Below are 23,099 nucleotides of genomic sequence, written 5' to 3' on the forward strand. Positions count from 1 at the left end.
CCTCCGAAATGTGTAGGTTTCGGTGCGCCCCCTGGTCGTCAGCATGTGCCAATACAATTATTCCTTCTACTACTACTACAACATGAAGGGACCATCGCACATTAGACCTTTGTCTGTAATATAAGATGCAATATACAAGTAGATATTGTACGGAACACGTGACCGCTTGAGCTGGGCATCTCACGGTACAGTAGATGACAGCGGAAGATGACACTTTCCACGCATGCCTGTCAGCGTTGTCCTTCTTCTGTGTTCATGCGTTCCTGCTCGTTCCCCTTTCTATGGCCATGGTACACCTCAGCTACCCAGCGTGTTGTTGAGCTGAGGATTCCTCCTCCGGCTCGCGCTGCATTGTGGGACCTCGAGAGCTCTGTGTGAGAGGCAAGATGGACGCGGGCTTCTTCCGCGTAAGTAACTCTATGGGAGAATGGACTCTGTACGCAGGGGTTGTCTGAGGGCATGATGGTGTTCTGGGCAGACGCCACCCGGCGCCCACCAACCATTTTCGCCTCCTTTGACTTGCTGTCGGAGGGGTTGAAGGTGTATTGGTCAGAGAGAGTAATGCTGCGTGTGCAGGGCCTCGGGGAGGGGTTGGGGGTGGGGGTACTCGAGGGGGTGTGCTCTCTGAGTTGAAGGGAGAGTTGGGGTGTTTCCTCTACATGTGCAGGTGTTGGGCATTGCCAGGCCTCTCCTAGAGCATGCAGCTCTTACCTCAGAACCTGTTGAGCTTCCAATGGTCGTAATATTTCTTTAGTATCTTTTTATTGAGGCCCGTGGAGAATTAGCTTTTATTTTTTAAATCGTGGTTGTCAAGTAAATAGACGCAAACAATTCTTACGTGTAATTGTATGGGTATTTGTTATTCTTATGTGTTATTTAGACTTCTTGTCCTTCATTTCATATACAGTATTCTGTATAACCATTTATGTGATGGTTTATCTTTTTGTTTACGTATTTTGATTGAGGGGGACCGTTTTTGGGAGAGCAGTGCAGGTTTACTTTACTCAGCTGTGGGAGGCTAACCCAATTGAAGTCACTAGAGGTGAACAATTATTGGAAATGCCATATTGTCAAATCGGTGTTAGACACGTTGCTGGTAAGCGACACGAGGTTTCATGCTGTCTCTATCCAATACTGATTTAAAAAAATATATATTTTAGTTATCCAAGTTAAGTCATTCTGTCGCTTGCAAGCCCGTGATTAGTATTGAAAAGAACAAAGTTGTATTTCTGAGAATGCTAAGTATTGATACCTGACATGTGGCCGTTTAGCTACTAGGTGAAATTCTCAAACCCAAAAGGGGATTGCCTTAAATATTTCCCCCCACTTATACTCCCTTTTCCATGTCACAATTACCTAAAGTCAGTTGATTATGCATTCATATTGGTCATCCGACATTTCAGTGGGCAAGTGCCACCCACCCCCTCCAGTGACTCTTATCCTGCTGGTAATTCAGTTCCCAAAATACTCTGTGCCCGTTTGTTGATTTGTGGGTAGGTGCACCCTAACCTGTTTATTAAGCAGTAATTTCTGGCTGTACTATGCTTTTATTTGTTATACATAGATTTTGGTTTTACTTTGTAAAATCAGTGCGACAAGTCCCAGTGCTAGTCTGGTAAACAAAATTCGTATGTTAGCGGTCAGAAAGGGTTTGTGTTACCAAAGAAATCATAAGTGTTCTTGCATTTCTTGACAGAAGAGACTGTCCTGTTGCTGCTATTGTTGTATTCCTGTGTAATCGTAACTTCTTCAATAAATCCAATTATAAAGTGTATCATACGTCTGTCATCCTTTATTGTACATCTCCAACTGCCTATACCCTTGTTGCAACCTCCCTTCCCAAAACCCCTTCACCTTCCAAGTTCTACCAGTCATTCCATGTTCTTTTACACCACAACAATGTATAGGGTTTGTTTATGTATCAAGACAAAGCTTACTCTTCTCGTAAACGCCCGTTCAGCTCAAAATGTTCACATCACTTTTATATTCACAACTTTCCTTGGACGTGTTCTTTTGTGTTTGGTTAGTTTTAGTTTCGAGATACGTAGTGCTTTAAATAAGATTATGCACAGTAGACCCTCAAGGAAGATGCGGTAATGCACTGCCATATGTGTGGTGGACAGAGAAGTACACTCCCAGCTCCGCTGTAACATAAAGATGTATGCAAGACAAAGAGTATGTCCTTCATTTTGGTGAAGGTTTGTTATGACCTGATGTTGAGGATAACTTTTGGGTCCTGATCGAAACGTGTGTATAGGCGACATCATGGACCCAAAAGGCGACGAGCCAGGTGCCCTTGTGTTATGAAAAGTGAGTATGCTTGTGCCCTGCAGTCGTGCAGTCAATGGTTGTGGACCTTGATATCAGCTTACACTGTGCACCAAACTTCTTTTGGACACTGTTAGTTGTTTACTTATTGCTAGTGCTGTAGATGATGCTGGATGTAGGGAAATATTTTCTTGTTTCTGCTTTCCTCGCATGGACTTCTATGCGTCACTCCTTAGACTTCTATAGGATGCCCTTTCTCTTTGCGTTGACTGCTGGCCTGCCAATTTGGTGGTAAGTAAAACCTTCTACTTTACTTCCCTTGCTTTGTGGGTTAGCTGATCAGTCCATAACACTATCACTACTGAGGGAGTCTCCTTTAGTGAATTTCTTGTCTTTTTAAAGCTGTGCACATCACCTTACAGTGAAATGTGGTTAAGATATTGTATGTCAGACATTTTTCTATCATCACTATTTGGTTACTAATGCAATGTGTCCAGGGTGGGCATGTGGCAGTGGATATTTTTCTACTTGTTTTTGATCTTTTTGCATTTTCCCACATAATGCCACAAAGAATAGCATGCACTCTTAAATGACCGTGCCGCGAGACTTTCTCTTGTCTTAGCTTTATTGCCTTTTGTCTTTTTCCTGCCCTCTCAGTTATGGAATGTCTCTTCCCGGGGAAAGCTTCTGCGCTGCCGGCTAAGTGGCGGTCTGTCTTTGTGGCTGGATGTAGGCTCTATGAATGACTGGGTCCAGTGCACATTTGAGTCCCTGACTTTCTGTTGCTGTGCAGAATGTTTGGCCAGTGGCTGTCCGTAATTGGATCGCTGCTACAGTTTCAGTGGTGCAGATCCACACCATTGGTGGATCTGGGCACACTTCCAGTCCATATTCTGGATAAAAGGACGACTCCTGCAGCCAATCGATAGCGCATTGCGGGGTCAAGACCCATACGAAGAAGTGCAGCCCACTGACAATCCGTGCAGCTGACTGTCGTCAGCCAAGACCAACTAAAGCCCCGTTTCTCTGTCCTAATCTCTAGAAGTCCCTCATTGGTGCTGAAACCTCTGGACCACCTGGTGTATTGGCACTCTCATGGGCTAGCTCGCTGCAGCCGTTGCTGTTCAGATCGCCTCCTTTTTACTTGAACGATATTCAACTTGTGCTTCAAGATACCTACCTGCACTTGGATTTTCAGCCTACTGGTGCCAAAAGAAGCTGCAAAGGGCCTGATCCTTTCTTTGTTAACCTAACATTGCATGTCGCCACCTGACAGTGGTGGCTCCTGTTGCAGTCTGTCTTCTTCGCTCCCTGGAGGTTGCCTGCTCACAGCAGTATTCTCCTTTTCATTGCCATGGTGGTCAGATGGCCAGTCTCTGTAACCTTTCATACCGATGCAGCGACCGACCAAAACTAAACAGTGTCTAAAAGCCGACCTCTGCACCCGTAACCCCTGGGCTTCACTCGACCGAACTTATCACTATCCATTGGCTAGTGACATCTGACTCTTGGCAAGTAAGAAATGGTGTACTGTATATAGTTGAGGTGGCAAGTGACTTTTTTTATGGCTGGTTAGTAGCTTGCCACTTGAATTTTTGCCATCTCACTAACGGAATCTGGAACCTCAAGTGGTCTCTTGGAGGAAAATCTGAGTAGGTTTCTTTCTACCCTTAACCTCCATAGCGTTACATTGGTGTAAAGTCCTTCCCGATCTCTCTTGCCTGACTTTGATCCGTGATGATCTTTCTCTCTCTCTCTCTCTCAAGCCTTCCTTAGAGTGATGGAATTGAGAGAGATACTTACCTGACTTTCCTTACATTTTAGACCTCCGAATCGCCACCACCGGATCCATCCATTTTAATAGTAAATCTTCCTGAAAAGTATGTAAAGGACACTAGGCCCCATTATGTCTCAGCTGGACTTAATAAGTGCTTGGGAACTATGCCAGTGTTGCTCTTAAACGTTTCTACTGTTTACTGAGTTTGATTACTTGAATGTACTGCACTGGTTTAGAATCAAATGCTTTTCTATCCTCTCACAAGAGTGAATGTTTATATGTATTTAGTTGGGTGGTATTACTTGCCTCTAGCAGGGTGCAAAATTTGCACTCGCCACTAGGCAGTGGCTAGTTCGATTTGATACCTGGCGAGTAAAAAATGGCGTGCTGCTTTTATACATGGACTTGAGGTGGCGAGTGCCTATTTTTATGTCTGGCTAGTAGCTTGCAACCTTTTGTATCCTGACTTAGAGGTTTATTTGCTTAATGATTTTAAAGGACTGATCATATAACTGGAATTATTGGAGCGCTCTGTCTATTGTAGCCCTAGACCGCTCTCGCACCCTTCTTAGTCTGCCTTGCCGCTTGGTTACCTACCTTGATTGGGTTGGCTAGACTAAGCGTCTTTCCTGCTCACCATAATGAGTTAGCCTCCCAAAATCCAACCCAACGGTTGATTTTGGAAATCAATCTTAACAGACACTATTGTTATTTTAGAGAGGTTTGTTGGGCCCCAGTTTGAGGGCGTTGCAACCCTGGCTGTTGCTAACGGCTCAGAGGGTGCTCCCTGTGCAGGGATTCCTGTCGATCAAATAATGTATCTGTCTAGTAGGAAAGCTTTACAAAATGGCATACACAAGTCCTGTACAACATTTGGCATTAAAGAACAGGATGTTGAACAAAATAAAAAATCTCAATGTAGAAAAGTAAACCACACGACTTAAAATATAAAAGCAATACATTACAAGTTATAAACCGCTATTAAGTCGTGCAGAGCCCATAATTTACCACGCAGCCCAGCAAGGGATGAGCCTACATACGATTCCCAATCCAAGAACCATTGCAGCTCCATGCCGGGTGTGATGGTGGGGGAAAGTGTAGATCTGGTTAATGGCACGACCTGGGTTTGACCTTGTTTTGTGTGCTTGCTGACATTTTTGCCTTTTTTTATATTGGTATGGCCACTGCCCTGTAACGGAACCTGTGTTTGCACCCAGTCACTGTCTAATGGAGGAAGTATGCACAATGGCTGCTGTGTAGTGCAAGCCGCAATTCATATGGAATTAAGTGAAGACGTTTTTCTCCGTATGCTCACTGTTGTACGTAAGGGATGCCTATTTTTTAGTTTAAAGTTTAGGAAATCTACGGGTGCAAATATATATATATATTTTTTTTTGTCCCACATGTCAACCGCTGTATTTTATTGGCTATTGATAACAACAATACCAATGTTGTGTGTAATAAACAAAAGCATGTAAACCCCAGTCTTATGCCTGCTGTCAATTTCCATCAACTCGCATCTACTTAAATCGGCCTAGAATTTAAGCTTTTGCCTCTTCTCATGGCTCTAAATTCATGCCTAGTGCCATGTGAACTTGACCTTTGTGGGGGTGGGAGAGTTGCATTTGACACACCACAGAGTTGTAGTTATACAGATGTGTATAAATAGGGGTTGGGTTCTGTGCTGGTACATAAGAAGCATTGGAAAAGTAATAGGCCCAGGTTTTATGTACTGAACAGCGTTTTGTGAACAGGAGTATCTGTTTTGTATATTATGTAAGGCTGTATCTAGAGAGACAATTTTCACTTATAATATGCTGTTTTGGTGATGGAGGGAATTCACACTGTTTCCACACAAGTGTCCTTGTTTTCACTTTGTTTACCTGCTTTTTATTTTCGGACTGTTTCCGATTTAGTAATTTGTCCAGGATAATACAATTGTCAATGTGAAATATATAATATTTTTGTGTAGTGTTTAAAATGTAGCCATGAACACTCTAATAAAAGAATACAATTTGGTTAAGTGCAGAGATGGTGATCAAGGTCACGCCATCTTTCCCAGTGGGAAAGCTACCAACGCGCCTACTAGAACACATTTGAGAATGAAGCGAGTACTGACCTGTGCTTACCCACCCAAATACGATTTGAAAACCTAACCTTCTCACTATCATCAATACTTGGATCAGTTCCAAGTATCTCGCAAGGTATTATATGTTTGAAAGCATACGTCTTTATGTATTTGAATTACTCTGGCTGATTTCTTTGTTGAAAAGGTGTGCAGGGGACGGGAGTGCCCTATACTTAGGACATCATCTGTTCTTATTGTCTTTCATCCTCGTGTCAAGTTTGGAGGTACCTCCCCTGCACCCAAATGTGTATAAACTAACTTTTCAGATCCATTTACTACTATTACTGGTCGGTGTACATCAATACCATTTCTATATACCATTTTTTTTTTTGTTTTTTTTTTTTTAATTTTTTAAATTTTTTTTATTTTCCTAACTGCAGGTAATGCTCATTGTTTTGGATGTTGTTTCCATTTTCTTTGATTGGCAAAAGGAGCAATCTACCTACATTCTGTTAGAGTTCTTCCATATCTTAAAATCTAAGGGATTGTGATTTTCCCTGTTTGATGACGTTTGATCGGGAAAGCTGGGAGACGCTTAACTTTTTAGTGTGATAGTTAACCATGGCAGCATCCCGACTTGTAATCTATAGATTGTGGATCTCTGCACTAAGGTATGGCAATCTATTTTACCCTTTGACCTAGAGTTGTTTATAATTCTCCACCAGGTGCCTAAAATTACTTGGCTAGTTTACGTATTTTGAGACTTAAAATAAGCTGGTAAGTGGTGGGCCGAAAACTTTACATTAATCACAAATCTTGAGAGTTCCTCTGGACTGCATTCTATTATTTTAAACTTGTTTGCTATTACAGAAGGTGTCCAGCCATTTGTATTGCAGTGCTGGCCCAGTATCTAAAGGAAGCAGTCCATCCCAAGTGCATTCTCTTGAGCTAGGAACACAAGAAACCCTAAACTGTGTCCAGTGAACAAGCAACCTGTGACATGTTTCTGGAGTGTGTACCCATACACTGGTCCCTTGCATGGTGTGCCTGTGGAATCCAACTGCAGCTCATTAATACAGCCCAACAAGCCCACAGTATGTCTGGGGTTATTTCTGTTCTATGCATAAGGGATGTGGTCCTCTTCTTTTTGAATTTTTTTTTTTTTTTTTTTAGTTTTGTTAATTTAAAAATAAAATCCCTTTTTCAGAGCAAACGGCATGGATGTGCCTCAGAATGAGCTATGATGACTTACTGCCTGCATATTGGAAAATCTTTTCACCTTAAGAACCAGGGCTATGCCAGACGTTAATTCTAAATCTTATAGCCATCACCTCCTTTTGTAATAAAAGTATGCACAAAGGTAGCCCTTCATAAAACATAGTATAATTTTCATTTCTTGAGGGCAGCAAGCCAGCCGGGTCATCAGTGGTAAACCCACTCCCTTTGCAGCTCACAAGGCATACATTTGTTTTCAAAAATTGATTAGCAAAGTTTGCTAATTAAATATTTCTTGATTAGAAAACCCCATTTGATTAGCATTTTGTACTAATGTCTTTAATGCCATCAGAAGATACTTGTACCTAAGATATAAAATGAGCAACAATACAGCAGTTTTGTATACCACTGAAGTAAGACATTAGTGAGAAGTCTGGCCTTGCAAATTATTTCTGTAAAATGGTGCATGTCACTACAAACCCACTTTAGTTAGGCAAACTGCTGCCAGCCAGAAGCCAGCCATGTACAGTTATGTTATGTTACCTGAACTTGTAGAGCGCACGGTCGCCCAGGGGCATCATGGCGCTGGTGAGGAAGCTATCAAACAAGAACAGTAATAGTCAGAGAGTTAGAATAAAGTAGTTTTGAGGGCTTTCCTGAAAGCCAAATGGTTGGAGATAGACTTGAGTGGCAGTGGGAGGGTGTTCCACAGCCTTGCCGCAGCAATGGAAAAGGCTCTGCCACCGAGTCTTTCCCGGTTATACTTAGGAACCACCAAAAGATTGGTGTTCAGGGAACGAAGGTTGCGTTCTGGGATATACCGGACAAATTTGGTTTGAAGAAACTCAGCCCCTAGGCCCTGGATTTTTTTTTTTTTTAGTTTTGTTAATTTCAAAATAAAATCCCTTTTTCAGAGCAAACGGCATGGATGTGCCTCAGAATGAGCTATGATGACTTACTGCCTGCATATTGGAAAATCTTTTCACCTTAAGAACCAGGGCTATACAAACTTGTATTTGACGTTTACTGCAAAGTAAAGTTTAAATAAAAGTGGCACTGGCCTTTCTTAAAATCTACTCGACTATGCGAGTGGGCGAAAATACTGTGCGAGCCCAGGATGAGTGTCTGTAAAAAGGTTAGCTGCATTAACGGACACAAATAAATAAATATGATAAAAAGGCTCTTAAAACAGGTTGGACAGCTCTCTACTGCAGGTGCAAATAAATGATACAATCATAATCCTAGAGCAAAGTGAGCTCTGGAGGCCAACTACAGTGTACAGTTTTGCAGTAGGTCTGTAGATGTACAGACTGGATGATACTATTGATTGCTACTTTAAATATCAAGTGATATTTAACTTTGAGTGTTCATTGTGTAAAAGACTAAGCAGAGTGGATGGTATAGCAGGCAGAGAACTGGGAAAACTAGGTATAATATTGTAGTTTGCGGCCATCTCACTTTCAGGGTAGTGGGTATAAACCAACATGGTAAGATAGAATGTCAAAGAGTATGGGATCAACTCCTCTGTTACCAGTTGCAAGCTGTATGTAACAAGCAGGCCACATGACTAGGTTTGCCTTCAAATCATTTGGCTGCATGTTCATGTACATTTTTAAAGGTGTCCGCTTGTCAACATGATGCATCGTCACCAACAAAATGAAATCTAGTTGACACTGAGATTTAGATACACGTCACTGTAAAGCATGAAGACAATACAGTAGCAATACAGTAATGATGCATTAAGTAACCTATTACATTTTTAGAATAGGAATTGAAAGCCTTAAAAAAAAAATAAAAAAAAAATAAACACATACTGGTCTTTAACAGACAGGATACAGTTAGCTTAATAACAGTATTATCACGATTTATTTCTGGTTTGTAATTATTTGAAAAATAAAATGTACATAGTACTCCCACACAGGCCTTTTGGCACATGCATGAAGGGGATGAATACTGATGCACTCTCTCTTTCTCCGTTAGCCCCTTTGAACTTGCAGTGAACGGAGAAAAGAAGGCAGTGAGAGCTCTGAAGGCAAGAGAGGAATGCAGGGTTAGCTGTGCTTTCATTGAACAGGGTAACTTAAATAGCTAACTTTGCTACACAAGTGCCAATTTAATTAGCAAACCTACAGAATTGCATAGCAAATTGCTCCGTGACACTGCTTATTTTATGCCTTGAGCTCAACTTTAAGCTCCCTTCCTCTCCCAGTCACGGACTATGTTGAGCAGCTAGGAAGTGCATCATCGTATATAACAGTGGCATGTCTACTTTGACTTAAGTACAGTTTGGTCCCCCAACAAGCTGGAAGATGTCTTTCTATAGATGTATATCTGGACAAACCCATGAAGTTATTAAATTAAATAATCGGAAGTCCGTTTATGAAAGTCAATGGAAAGCTGTTGTTGGCAGTCCTTGACTCTTTCTCTCCCTAGTCCCGACCCCAGCAGCAGACTTGCGTGATCTGGCCCACTCATTTTGACTGGTCTCATAGATGATGATGATGCTGCTGCTAGTGTAGAAGAGGATTGGTGGATTGGGTTGGGAAGGATACAAACTTGTTTCCTCAAGCTATGCAACAGTCTGGCTTCAGAGATGCCAGATCACAGAAACTGCTCTCCTGAATATCCGTGAAGACCTGCTCTCCAACCTCGATTCCGACACCTCCTGTGTCCTCGTCTTACTTGATCTCTCTTCTGCCTTTGACACGGTCAACCATGCCACCCTGCTCAACTGTCTCTGTGATTACTTGGTTATCACCGATCAGGCCATGGCTTGGCTGGCCCCTTTCCGATCGAACTTCCTAGGTCCAACTTGGGTCCTTCCTCTCGTCTATCTCTACCTGTAAGGTTTCCCAGGGGTCTAGCCTCTCTCCCTGACTGTTGAACCAATACCTGGCACTTCTTGCCCACCGCATAGCCGCCCCAACTTTCAGTGCTATGCGGATGACACTCGACTCATTTTCAGGCTCCCTTTCACCACTTCTTCTCCTTCTCTTATCTGTCTGCTATCCAGGAGTGGTATGCTGCCAATGATCTATGCCATAATGCCAATAAGACCGAGATTCTGCTCATCGGCACACCTGCTCCATCCTTTCCTGTCACTCTGGCCAACCCCTCTTGGCCCTCTTCCTGCACCAACCTGTGAGGCTAAAAACCTCAGGGTCATTTTCGACTCCCTTCTCTCCTCACATCTGTCTCTAAGAAGTTGCACTACTAGCTGCACCTCCTGAGCAGTATTCTTCCTTTCCTTTCCATCCCCCAGAAGATCACCGTCTCCAGAGCTCTGGTTCACAGCCTCTTTATAAATGTGCCTGCTACTCTCCGCCCTCTGTAACTCATTGAGAACAGGAGTGAGAGACTTGTCCTTGGCCTCAAGCCAAGGGATCGTATCTCTCTAGGACTTAAATCTCGCCACTGGCTCCCAGTGGCTGTGAGGATTAAGTTCAAAACCCTCTGCATTGTCCACAAGTCCTTCTGGTGCCTCGATACCTTCAACTCTCTTCCTTTCTTTGGCTTAGGCCTTCCTTTGGAACAGCCTCCCAGAAACTTGAGGAGAACCATCTCTGGTTCCGGTAGCCCATCCAAAACCTTCCACTTTGCTTCTCCCTTCTCTCCTCCTCTCCCATGCTGAACTCCTGGCTGAAACTGAACCTGCACTGGTCACCTGGCTACCCTCTGATCTCGGTCGCAGGTCCCCTCCCCCTGCCAGTTGCACCCCTGCAATGCCTCCTTGGCACCCCCTGCACTTGGGGACTGTTCTGTATCCCTACAGCCCCCAACACATGTCTGCACTTACCCTTGCCACCAGCTGGCCGCACTTTACTTATTGCTTATTTGTTCTACTGTCGTTCCCTTGTACTGCACTTTTCCCCCTTTCCCTGCACTTGCCGATCTCAATTTCACATGGGCTAGTAAGATCGTTGTCTCTGTCTTGCCTCGTCGCGCCTTGAAACACTTGTGTATTGGCGCGTTATAAATGCCATATCATATCAGAAAAACATACATAGCAACGCTGCATGTGCTTGCCTTGCAGCTTATTGAAGCTAGAAGCTTAAATACTTTGCAGATTATTGTGTGTTAAAACTGACCGAATAAGATTGTCAACTTGCAAATATTTACTTGCCAGCCTTGGATTTCAATCTTGTTAGAAACACTATTTAAAAAAAATCTTTTTGATATACATATCAATCAAGCATCTCCTATGTGCATTCTTAGCAGCATCAAAAATACCAATAGCTCTCAGTAGGATGAAAGGTTTTGTGTAGCATCGGTTTGGTCACAGTTTAATTTCAATAGACATACAAGACTGGGGTGCTATGCTACACGAGGTTGTCTTCTTCATATTTTGTACTCGCTACATAGTGATATAATGCGAGATACTGCTCCTTATTCTAACAAATAATTCTACAGCAGTGATTGTGTAAAGCCCTGTTTGTGGCTATTCTGTGGCTTTTTTCTGACAGACTGGACTGGATTCCATTGGTGTGGGGGAGGAGGGAATTGTTTTTTTTTTGGGTGAAAAATGTTAAGTGCCTGTGCCTCTACCCATTTTCTCCCCACGAGGCTATTTGAACTGCTTTTCTCGCGCCATTGCGCACGCGCCTTGTGAGTAAGCCGTGTGTGGAAGGGCTGTCTGTGGCTGTCTTGGCAGGGTGCGGAAAACATTACATGTGTTTTGTAAGTTCGTCCTCACAAAACAGTAGGTGTTGGTTACCCGTGTAATCAGTGGTGCATGCACGGGTGACTGAATTCAGGTTTAAGAAACATTCAAAGTGTTATACAGAAGTATTTAAGTATTAACAGCACTGTTTTTGTAAATCTAGCATTCGGCGTGTTGCCGATATCTAGTATCCGAGTGAGTTCCCTCTCACGAGGGAAGACTATGAGTCGGTACACTTTAAAGTCGGGTATGCCGGCGAATTTATGGTTGCCAGCTAATGCAGGCGTAAATCCAAGCATGCAGACAACTATTTTTTTTATTTTTTTCCGAAACCCACACGATCATTCAAAAATGAATACCTAGCACACAAAATAATGTGTAGGTAAGACTAAGAAACGTATTATGTCAAATGATCACGACATTGGGCTTTATTACAATAAAGGGGCGCCATTAGTGCATCAATCAAATAATGCATTGGATGCTTGTATGAATATTGAAATTGTGGCAATGAAAGGCAGTAAGCCAACAGTTATCACTTTAGATAACACTGGCAGCGTTCTCTCAGATGTTAAATGGAGTTGAAGGGCAAGCGCTGTGATAAAGACAAACCCGATGTTGAAGTTAGTAATTGGGGAAGTTTAGCGCCACCAATGCGATGTTCAGTTGCAGCGCAACACAAACTACGAAATCATGAATTGCGCATTGCAGGGCAAGTTGACGAAGAAACACTGACGTTTATGAATCAAAGCAACAATTCATGAAGAAATTATTTTTATTCATTCGAACACGGGCGATTTGATGCAAGTTCAACATCTTTCCGCTATTAATGGCCCAAGTGGGCCGATTGAGTGTTACAATGAAGCCCAATTGCGTGAAGGAAATGACTTAATCTCTCATTGGAGTCATTTGAAGACGTGGAGCGAGAGGGGTCTGTGAACTCCTTCTTTTTCATTCCTCCCACACTGCGTAGAGCACCCACTTCTGTAATGGCTCCTCTGGCAATTGTTGCCCTTATAACTCGGGGTGACAAAGCAAAAACAAAGGGGTGATGGCTGTAAGGTTTAGAATGAATCTTAACCACTGGCATTGCTCTGGGCAAACTTCCAGACCATCGTTCTTCGCCTGCCAAGCCATTACAGAAGGGGAAAGACCATATGCAAATCGGGCTTGGCCCCACCCCAAAAGGGGCAGTCCAGCCTGAACTGCTAGGTCACATCCCTTCTGCGTGAGACCACAAGCATCCCCAAACATGTTTCGGCCTTGTTGGGCCTCATCAGTGAGGAGTAGCTTGGGTCTCCAGGACTCATGTCTGGCAGAGAGTCTCCCAGGAGCCCCCTTGTTATTTGCATATTGAGTAACTTTGGGTCTCACCTTAAGTTATTAGGGGAATCCAGACGTGGACCCCTTGCTCACTAGTCTTAGAAAGACACAGCTACACCCTACTGATGCGGTTCAACCAGACCGAAACACGTGTCTGGGGTTGTTTGTTTTTTTGTTTGGGCATTTATATAGCGCTACGAACCCTCAGGTATCTGAGCGCTGTTTATTTCACACAGTGTGTGGTGCTCATTTATCGACCTCGGAAGGATGAAAGGCTGAGTTTGGCCCTGCTGGGATTCGAACCTGCGTCAGCAGGCTCTGCACAATGTCAAGCGAGCGCTCTACTCGCTGTGCTAGGGTTGCTGTTGGTACTCCTGTTCAGAGGAGAATTGCTTAGCATTTCGGTGCTGGACTACCTCGGGGCAGGACAAAGACTGATATGTTTGGGATACTTCTTCTCTGTGAAAGATAGTGGGCTAAAGACTCTGGGCAAGGCTCTTGTAACCAGTACTTATGTCTGGCAGTCTCTCTCCCAGGACCCTCCGTTATTTGCCCTTATAATTCTGGGCACCCTTATCAGGTTGTAATCAAATATTTCACAAGATAATAATACCTTAATGACTATGAACAGAGCCTTACTATCACTGGCCAAATTATGAGACATTGGATCAAAAAATGAATTGCCAAACAATATTACTTTCACAATTGTTGAATCGTAGTGTTATATCTGTAGAAACTACACCTGCCATAGAGCAAGCATACAAAATCTTCCGGCATTGTAAGCAAAATGTCTGCACCCACACTGTAGCTATAGTTGATATTAGAGATGAATCATTGTCACAACCAAATGAAAATATGAACACTGGCTCACCTACTGCTAGGGATCTGGAATCTGAATCCCCTAAATTGTCAGCAGTGAATGAAAACATAAGTGGTGTTGTTAATTTAGTCAGTAATAATGTCTTGCTGGGGGAAAAGAATAAAGTGCCCCAATTAAATGCATTTAATATGTTCTCCAAAGAAAAGATTGCAAATGGGAAAGCTACTGATTCCCTTGCTAAACCAAAGGGAATACAAAAAGAGTGCAGGCTATTCAGAAAAAAATCAAAAGAAGGCTATCTGAGTCGCATATGAATTGAGGCCCAGTCTAAACAAAATAATTGTAAGAAGTCACCAATTACCATCATGCAAGGGGAAGTACCTACACTCATGGGGTATAAACCTTTAGATGATCTGGTTGCAGCCTCACTTCAGATTAACACATCTGTAGAAACTGTGCCACAAGTTATTTCAGTATTGAAGGAAGTGGCAAATGTGTCCAATAGGAATCATCTAACTGCAACTAATGTATTATCTGATCATATGCAAGCTGAAATAAACAAAGTAATATATGTCAACGGCGTCCAAGGGTCAGAGTGTGAACCCCTTTGTTGTACAGCTTTGTCATTTCCTTCAGTGTCTGGTTCCAAATCTGAAACTAATGCAACCAAAGAAGCTATGCTCTTGTACTTGCTGCAACCAAAGAAGCTATGCTTTTGTACTTGCTGCAACCAAAGAAGCTATGCTTTTGTACTTGCTGCAACCAAAGAAGCTATGCTCTTGTACTTGCTGCAACCAAAGAAGCTATGCTCTTGTACTTGCTGCAACCAAAGAAGCTACGCTTTTGTACTTGCTGCAACCAAAGAAGCTACGCTTTTGTACTTGCTGCAACCAAAGAAGCTACGCTTTTGTAATTGCATGTAAATCAAAGTAACCCATGGACGACAAAGCAGGGTCAGAGAATGGAGGCTGGCGTAAAAAAAACAAGCCAGCACTCCATATACAACAGAACCGAGCAGGCCATCATCAATTTATTATTGAATGCCACCCACACCCTTTGAAATTTGATTTGAATCGGTTTGGTATCTTAAATATATGCAAAGAACTGCCTAAATTACGCGACATCAAGTCAGCAGATGTTGACAGGGTTGAATTCTTGTAAGATCATGATCTCTCTAAATCCCTTCTATATGTTCATTCAACAGTTTTGGCGGATTTACTATGGAGTGGGAAATCCGCCTTACATGACAAAACCAACCTGATGGAGATCTAAAGTCATGCAAGAAAAGTTTACAAATTTACGGTACTGTTACTACAAGCTTATACAGTGAGGAGCAAGGAAATGGCTGTGACAGCTCTTCTCAAGCATAACAACCCACAAACGATTCAGTTAGTTTCCTGAATACTCGTGGGTATCATCATTTTGTAAGTTCCAATGAAATTCGCTCCACGGGTTTGATATAGTAGTACTCTAGGAAAGATGCTTAATGGAGCCTCCCATTTGGGAGGGTTTTGAGATTCTTTCCATGCCTGCCATAACTCAAGAGAGGACGTCCTATGGCAGGATTATTGATGGCCATTAGGAAATCCCAAAATGTTGTGTCCATTTCATGCTATTCTCCCAGTCCATACATTCAAGTGGTAAAATTACTAAAAGATCCATATGTATTGATCATCATCAATATATATTGGGGGCGTTCCCATTTAAAGCCAGAATTATTTTTTAATTACATTGATGTAATACTTGATAACTTGGCTATGGAAGGCAATATTGACTTCATTCTCATCATGGGTGACTTAAACTAGCATCTAATACCAGTCTCAGGTTGGAGGTTTAATCTGGAAGAACAGTGGTGCTCGATGATGGATGACGGACACTTTCTTATGGCAAATGGTGTAATTGAAGGGGATATTTCGGCAAGGTATACATGGGGCAGAGGCCAGCAAAGAGCCATTATTAATTACATTTCTACAATATCATGCCTTTGTTAATATAATTAAATTATTAGAGATCAAAACTAGTGATAAAAGTGACCATAGTCAGTTGTGCTGGTCTTGGGAGTGGAAATTATTGCATAATCAGGGGTATAAAGGCCATGTTGAAGCAAATAACGCTAGAAACCGTCTTAAATGGTCTGATAAAGCTTCATCAGGTTCCCCTAAAGTTGTAACGGGCGAGGATGGAAAGTGTTGTGTATGCGAAAATTGGTGCAAGTGAAATCGGCATCTTGGGGGCATAATTACAAACATTAGCATGTTTTTGATATGGCAGTCAAGATAAAAAAAAAAATGGAGCCAAGGTGCCGAATACGGCAAGTTAATCTGCCTGTATACGAAAGCGTCCCAAAATAAATAAAAAAATGTAGATGACTTATAAGAATTGGCAAAGGGGGAGGAAATCGCTCTGCTTCCAACACGATAGTAAGTATATGTTGCAGTAAATTGGGAGAAAATCAACTGCTGAAATTTGGGGTTTACTGAATGAAGCCACATATAAAGGCCAGGCGGCAGTACAGATAAATTCTATCTCAGAAAATAAATGGTGCAAATACTTTCAGAATATCTACCAAACTCTGTTGTCTGGCATGGTCCTCCTCACTAAAAGAGATGATTGCTCTCATTTAGTGCAATTTACACATGTGGACTTGCTTTTCTATGTTACAAAACTAAGCATGTCCCAAACCCTATGGCCTGATGGCCTATTCAATAGAATGCTGAAAGAGCATCCACAATCCTGGGCCGCAATTCTCTACAAAAGTTTCACCCATGTAAAGAGGCAGGGCGAGATTCCATTGTCGTGGGAAAAATCTATATTATTTCCAACAGATCGGATCCGAGTGCATATAGACCAATAGCTTTATTGGACTGTCCGGTGGAACATTTTTGCACGCTTTGTCCTGAGAGACTTCAATAGTTGGTTGTCTGAAAAGAAGTTTGAGAGATCCATTTCAAACTGGGTTTCTAGCGGGACTTGGCACTAGCATTAATTTCCTCATATTAAATGCAATCCTAGCCAAATATCAACATCTAAAGCAACCGCTCTATATAGCATTTATTGATTTTCGTACCGCTTTTGAAGCTGTCCTAAGAACTTTTATTTAGTAAACTGATTGCCCATGGTGCATTTTGAAGTGGTTTGATTCGATAAGGGCATTCTGGGAACATTGTCATTGGGTGGGTGATTTATTTCATAATATGATCTAGTGGGATCTCCGTCCAACCTTTACACCCAGGAGCTAGTTTCAGCTGTATATTTTAGCCAATCATTATTTTGTATTCCCCTGAAATACATCTCCCAATACCAGCTGCGCCTCACCACCCCATGATTTAGATTTTTCAGCATTGTACGTAGGGGCGAGGCCGGGATAGTTCCATAGAGGTAGCTCTCTGTCGTAAAGTGTTGCGATAGCCAGTCTACGAAATATCCTAGCCCATGTGTTCACTGTGGTGCGCACCGCGTCGAAGGAGGAGGATCAACATAGCTATTGCTGAACAGGACAGACACAGATCCATATTGCTCTATGGTTTGGTGGACTAACTTTGCCTCAGAGTACCAGTACCCTGCAAAATGTGCCTGCGCTACCAGGTACTAAAGCACACAACCTGGTGCTGCCAGCTCACCACGCTCACACGTTTCTACAAGCTGTTACCAGCTGATCGTAGCAGCCCCACTCCCACATAGAAAGCCCGCTGTGAGCTATCTTGGTTGCGTTAAAAAAAAAAACTCACTTCCCAGCCAGATGGATACATTAAAGAAATAATGCTATAATTTGGGAAGTAAGATCATTTTCAGTAGAGAAAGCCGTCCGTACAGTGAACTAGGGTGACCAGCCCCGACCTGTAGTTTGGCACCAAGCTGATACAAGTATCCTGCATGATTATCAAAGTAAAGGGATTTGCTCTGATCAAGAAACCATAATACCAAGATATCTGAAGTGCGAGGGGAATCCACTTGAAAGCCATCATCTCCACAGGGGGAGCCAGTGAACGGGAATCGTTCTGACCTGTTCACCCTATACCCAGGGTATCTTGAAAATTAATGCACTGTGTCCATCATGGGCCCTGCGGGTCTGCACGTATGGGAGGGTACCATCAACCTACAGTGAGATCTTATATGGTGGTCCCAACATATGGTTGCCTCTATGCCTAGGTATCGCTCTTATCCGTGCTTCCTATGGCTCTAGGATTAGTGCAAACAAAGCAGAGGGGAAAGCAAACAGCCATGTTGCGCTTACCCCAACCTAATTCCAACAATTGTGATACATTATGATTAGTGTGAACCCTAACCGTGGGGCGGGAGTACAGCAAGAGTACAAAATAAATGAAGAAGTGGCAAACTGAAATGGCCTCACCTTAAGTAAATACGCCAACAACACAATCAAAAGCTTTCTCAGCATCAAGTGAAGCAGCAACTGCCTTGCACTGCAGATTGAGTCGGGATGTAATGCGGAACAATTGCTTAAGATTCAGCGCCGTGGATCTACTAGGGATAAATCCTGATTGGTCCAGATGGCCCATTTGGGCTATGAATGGAAGCAATATGTATGGAAGCAATTGAGTGGCCAGTACCTTGTTAGAGAACCCCTTCGCATCCACATTTATTAGGGACAGCGGTCTGTACGAAGAGACTTCATAAGGGGGTTTATTGGGTTTTAGCAATAAAATGATGGATTCTCTAAGGGAGGCTGGCAGTACCCCTCGTTCTAATTACATTTTTCATACCTGCAGCAGTCTGGGGGTCAAAGTTACCCTAAACTACTTTCATAATTCGACCCCCAAGGCCATATACCCAGTGCCTTGCCGGATGCCAAGGCTGCTATCGCGTCAAACACCCCCTCAACCGATACAGGAAGATAAAGCGCAAGGCTGACTGCCTCTGGGAGAGCGTAGCATGCTAATTTTGAAATACAATATTGCTATCATTGGTGACAACCACCTCACCTGAAGCCCCCGAATACTAGTAATAGACTGTGCATTACTCTCTGATCTAACCAACCTGGCTAACCACCTATCAGGCATATCTGCCTCAGTGTTCCAGATACGGTTTTGAGGTGCAAGTATTTTTAGCCAGATGACGTGTGCAAAAAGTTGTATGGAAACCTTCTCACACGATCGCTGTCCACAATGTGACGGAAAAGCAGGTTTTTCTCCCAATTAATAGATGAAGCAGAGTTCAGTAGCACAACCACCCTCTCACCAGTGGAAACGATAAGAACTGACACTCTTAGCTTCCCTTGCATGTAACAAATCTCGTGATCAAATTCTAGCTGGGCAGTTAGCCTTGCACCCTTCAAAGGTTGGTACAATGTTGACTGAGGGGCAAGAATAATCACAGTGCTTAGAAGTTGAAGACTGCATGAACCACAACATACAGTTAAATACCTGTCTAAAATACCTTAACTGGGACATGTCTTGCTTTGTTTTATTTCAGTTGTAAATGTAACAATCGCTTTGGTTTGTTTTGTCAGATCGCTTTCATAGTTTGGAGAATCCGGTTTTCAATGTTTGCATTGTAGTTTTGAAGTTCTGAAAGAGGCTATGAAACCTGTGATTGGTATAATGGCAATCACTCAAACTTGAGCAAGGGCCCTGCTGCTGCTGACTATAGAACGGTTTACCACATTGGCTCAAAGTTAAGGTTGGTGGAGGTTTTAAACTAGACCTTCCATACTCTGCACGACCTTCAGACTAAAATGCTTAGTATACTAGACGAGGGAAAAAAAGGGATGCTGATATTATTAGACCTCTCAGCAACATTTGATTTGCTCGACCATCAAAAACTCCAAGAGGCTTTAGACAAATGAGCTAATTGTACTCGAGGAGCCATAGACTGTGTAACATCCTTCCTCAAAGAGCAGAGCTCTAAGATCCACTGGGGTGACCAGTTCTCCATACCCCAACCTCTAAATCATGGCGTACCCCAGGGGGCCAGCCTATCACCCCTCTTGTTCAATCTTTCTGCTGTGTCTATGTACCCTATTAACCAATTTAGGAGCCGTCTTTACAAATTTCGCAGACGACACACAACTTGTCATCGAACTGTCTGGCTGTTGTACCACTGACAATAATATGCTTGCTTGCGTCAACAGCGCCATCAAAGCCTGGATGATGACAAATTGGCTTTGCCTCAAGGGAAGCAAGACTGAGCTCATGATTTTTGGATCACACCAGGCAAGAGCTAAGCTAGATGCAGAATACACCACCTTTAAGATCAAAGACACAAATGTAAGGGTCCCTGATAAGGTCAAGAAACTAGGTGTCTACCTGCAAGCATCCTTGGGAGCGGAAGTCCACGTAACATATCTGAAAAATAATTGCAGATACCACCAAAAACTGCTCAGCTGCATCAGGCCTTTACTAAGTAAACAAAACGGCACCATTATCACCAGAGCTACAATCTTATCCAGACTGGAATACGAGAATGCATTACTTATGGGGGGCAATAAAAAATGCATCAAACAATGTCAGGTCATACAAAACAATGCAGTAAGGACAAATGCCAAAAACATAAAGGATGAACATATTACAGAAGACAAAGTCCCTTCATTGGTTAGCACTGGAGGACCAGATCACCTTTTAAGCATTGACCATTGTCCATCACTGTATATATGGATCTGCACCTGTATACCTAAAAAACCAAAATAACTACATACAAACCTTGCCACACCTTTAAGATCCAAGGTGCAAGGGTTTGTGACAGTAACTTGCTCCAAAAAAGCCAATTGACTTGGACGAGCATTCCCTACCAAAGCGGCATCTAAATGGAACAAGCTCCCAAACAGCCCAATACTAGAATCTAAATACCTATCCTTTAGGAAGAAACTGAAGACCCTGTTATTCAAATAAAGGACCTGCATAAATACTAATGTCCATGTAATGTAACCTACTCAGAACCAGTAATCTTAATGTCCCTGTCACTTTTCTGTTGTCCTTGTCTTCATGTAATGCACCGTGATGCCTGCGGGCTTTGGTGCTATAGAAATAAATAAAATACTCATCCAGGCCTCTGATCAGGTTTAGAGGTGGGAGTATTTACATATGTTTTTTAGTTTGAGTGTAAGTTAAATTGTAAAAGTGATTTGCTTGCAAAATGTACGCGACAGGCAATCAAAATATGAATAACGTGAAAATGAATAAAACACATTAGAAGGAAAATAGTTGTGTAGCAAAGATCTTCAAACAATGCATTTTTTTTTTTTAACGTGTTTATTTTCGGTTGGCATACAGGAGAGTAATTTCACATGTACAATCATCACTTTATCACAGCATAACTATAACATCGTCTATCCCCTGACACCCAAACCCACTTCTTAGTCCCAACAGTTCAGAGCGGATTGTCTCTTTCCTCCCCCCCCCCTCAGGTCCTATTCAGGGCTCATCCGTTCCGGTCACCTCCTACCTCGGTTCGACATCCCCGCTCTTCTCCTGGCTTATGTCTCCGAGTCCTGTAACTGGCTATCCTCTGGGGCCTGCTCCTCGCCCGTCCGAAACTGGTCTCTGTCCGCCGCTCGTTGGGCCTGTTGCACTAGGCGCGGCTTGTACGTAAGTGCCGGGAAGCGCAGGTCATAGTCCATCACCGGCGACCAAATGTTCGTGAAACGATGGAGGTGGCCCCTGTTTGCTGCCATGACTTTCTCCGCGATGAAAATGTCCCAGATTTTTAGCCACCACATCACTGTCAGGGGACCCTCTGGAGCCTTCCATGCCCGGGCTATCGTGATTTTAGCGGCTAAGAGTAATTGAGTGATGAGGGCCGCCGATGTGCCAGATTTGGGGTAGGTGTCCGGGATCGGGGTTCCCAGCAGTAGCGTTTCTGGCTCCAGTGGTAGCGGGATTTGGGTTATGTCTGTGATGGCAGCTATACATTGGGTCCAAAAGGCCTTCACCACCGGGCATGACCACCACATATGTAGGTAGGAGCCTGGCAGGCCACATCGGCGCCAACACTGTGGGTCTAGTGACTGATTGAGGTGGTGTAGTTGCAGGGGTGGGTAGTACCATCTCATGAGCAGTTTATGTGCACATTCTCGGTTGGTGATGCAGAAGGAGGATGAGTGTGTGCGGGACCAGATATCAGTCCAGTCTTGATCTTGGATTGGATGCCCCAGGTCCTTTTCCCACCGAGCCATGTAAGTCGCTCTTTTCGTTAGGAGATCCTCCTGGAATAATCGATGTAGTGTCGAGATCCTCCCTCGGGCTGGGGGGTCTGTCACCGTCAGTTCCAAGGCGTCTTGGGCCCGAGTGGCCGCCTCCCGTGTTTGGGGTTGTGTGCACCAGTGTCTGATTTGGCAATATGAGAACCTGTCCGACTCCTCTAGATTAAACGCTCTTTTGCATTGGGCGAACGTCAGCGGCTGTGTTCCCTCGAATAGTTGGCCTAGGGAGCTGAGGCCTCCAGCGATCCAGTTTTTAAAGTTCGAGGGATGGGCTCCCGGCGCGAACGCTGGGTTATGGAAGACTGGGGCTGAGGGGCCCAGGGTTCTCGGAATCCCCCTGAGTTTGCGGGCCCAATCCCATGCCTTCAGCGTGTGCCTGGTTGAGGATAGGATGGCTGGCCACGTCCGACGCAGCGCTGATGGGAGGTGTAGTAGGAAGCGCAGTGGGAGAGGTAGTCGGGATTGCTCTATGTCCATCCATTTGGGGCGTCCCGATGTTATCGTCCACGCCCGGACGTGGGCTATCTGCGCCGCCATTTGATATTTTTGAAGGTCCGGGACCCCCAGGCCTCCCCGGTCCGGAGCGCAGAGCATCGTCCTCCGTGGAATGCGGGCCTTCTTTTTCCTCCATATGAATTCAAGCATCTTTCTCTGCAGTCTCTGTAGTTGTGGACGGGGGACAATGACTGGGAGGGCTGAGCACGCGTATAGGAATCGTGGCAGCAGGTTCATCTTACAGGCCGTGATGCGGCCTATTAGGGATATTTCCTGCTTTTGCCAGGTGTCTAGGTCTTTTTCCAGTGTTTTCATGAGGGG

At 43.6% G+C, this 23,099-nt stretch overlaps 1 protein-coding gene across 14 annotated transcripts in view; it reads left to right on the forward strand.

Annotated features, from left to right (window-relative positions):
- Positions 1-219: 219 nt before the first annotated feature.
- SRRM1 (serine and arginine repetitive matrix 1) overlaps positions 220-23,099 on the forward strand; it is a 935,651-nt gene continuing 912,771 nt past the window's right edge. For 13 of the 14 annotated variants that reach the window (XR_011279577.1, XM_069622715.1, XM_069622713.1 and 10 more), the window contains exon 1: positions 284-407. Coding sequence is in view for 13 of the 14 variants with exons in the window: in XM_069622715.1 (XP_069478816.1) it covers positions 387-407 (21 nt within the window). In the remaining variant the exon portion in view is untranslated. Of the gene's footprint in view, positions 408-23,099 lie in introns of all 14 variants that reach the window. The other variant, XM_069622717.1, reaches the window with a different exon arrangement.

Source organism: Ambystoma mexicanum, chromosome 11, assembly GCF_040938575.1.
Source record: "Ambystoma mexicanum isolate Mex_15411 chromosome 11, UKY_AmexF1_1, whole genome shotgun sequence".
NCBI classification, from domain to species: domain Eukaryota; kingdom Metazoa; phylum Chordata; class Amphibia; order Caudata; family Ambystomatidae; genus Ambystoma; species Ambystoma mexicanum.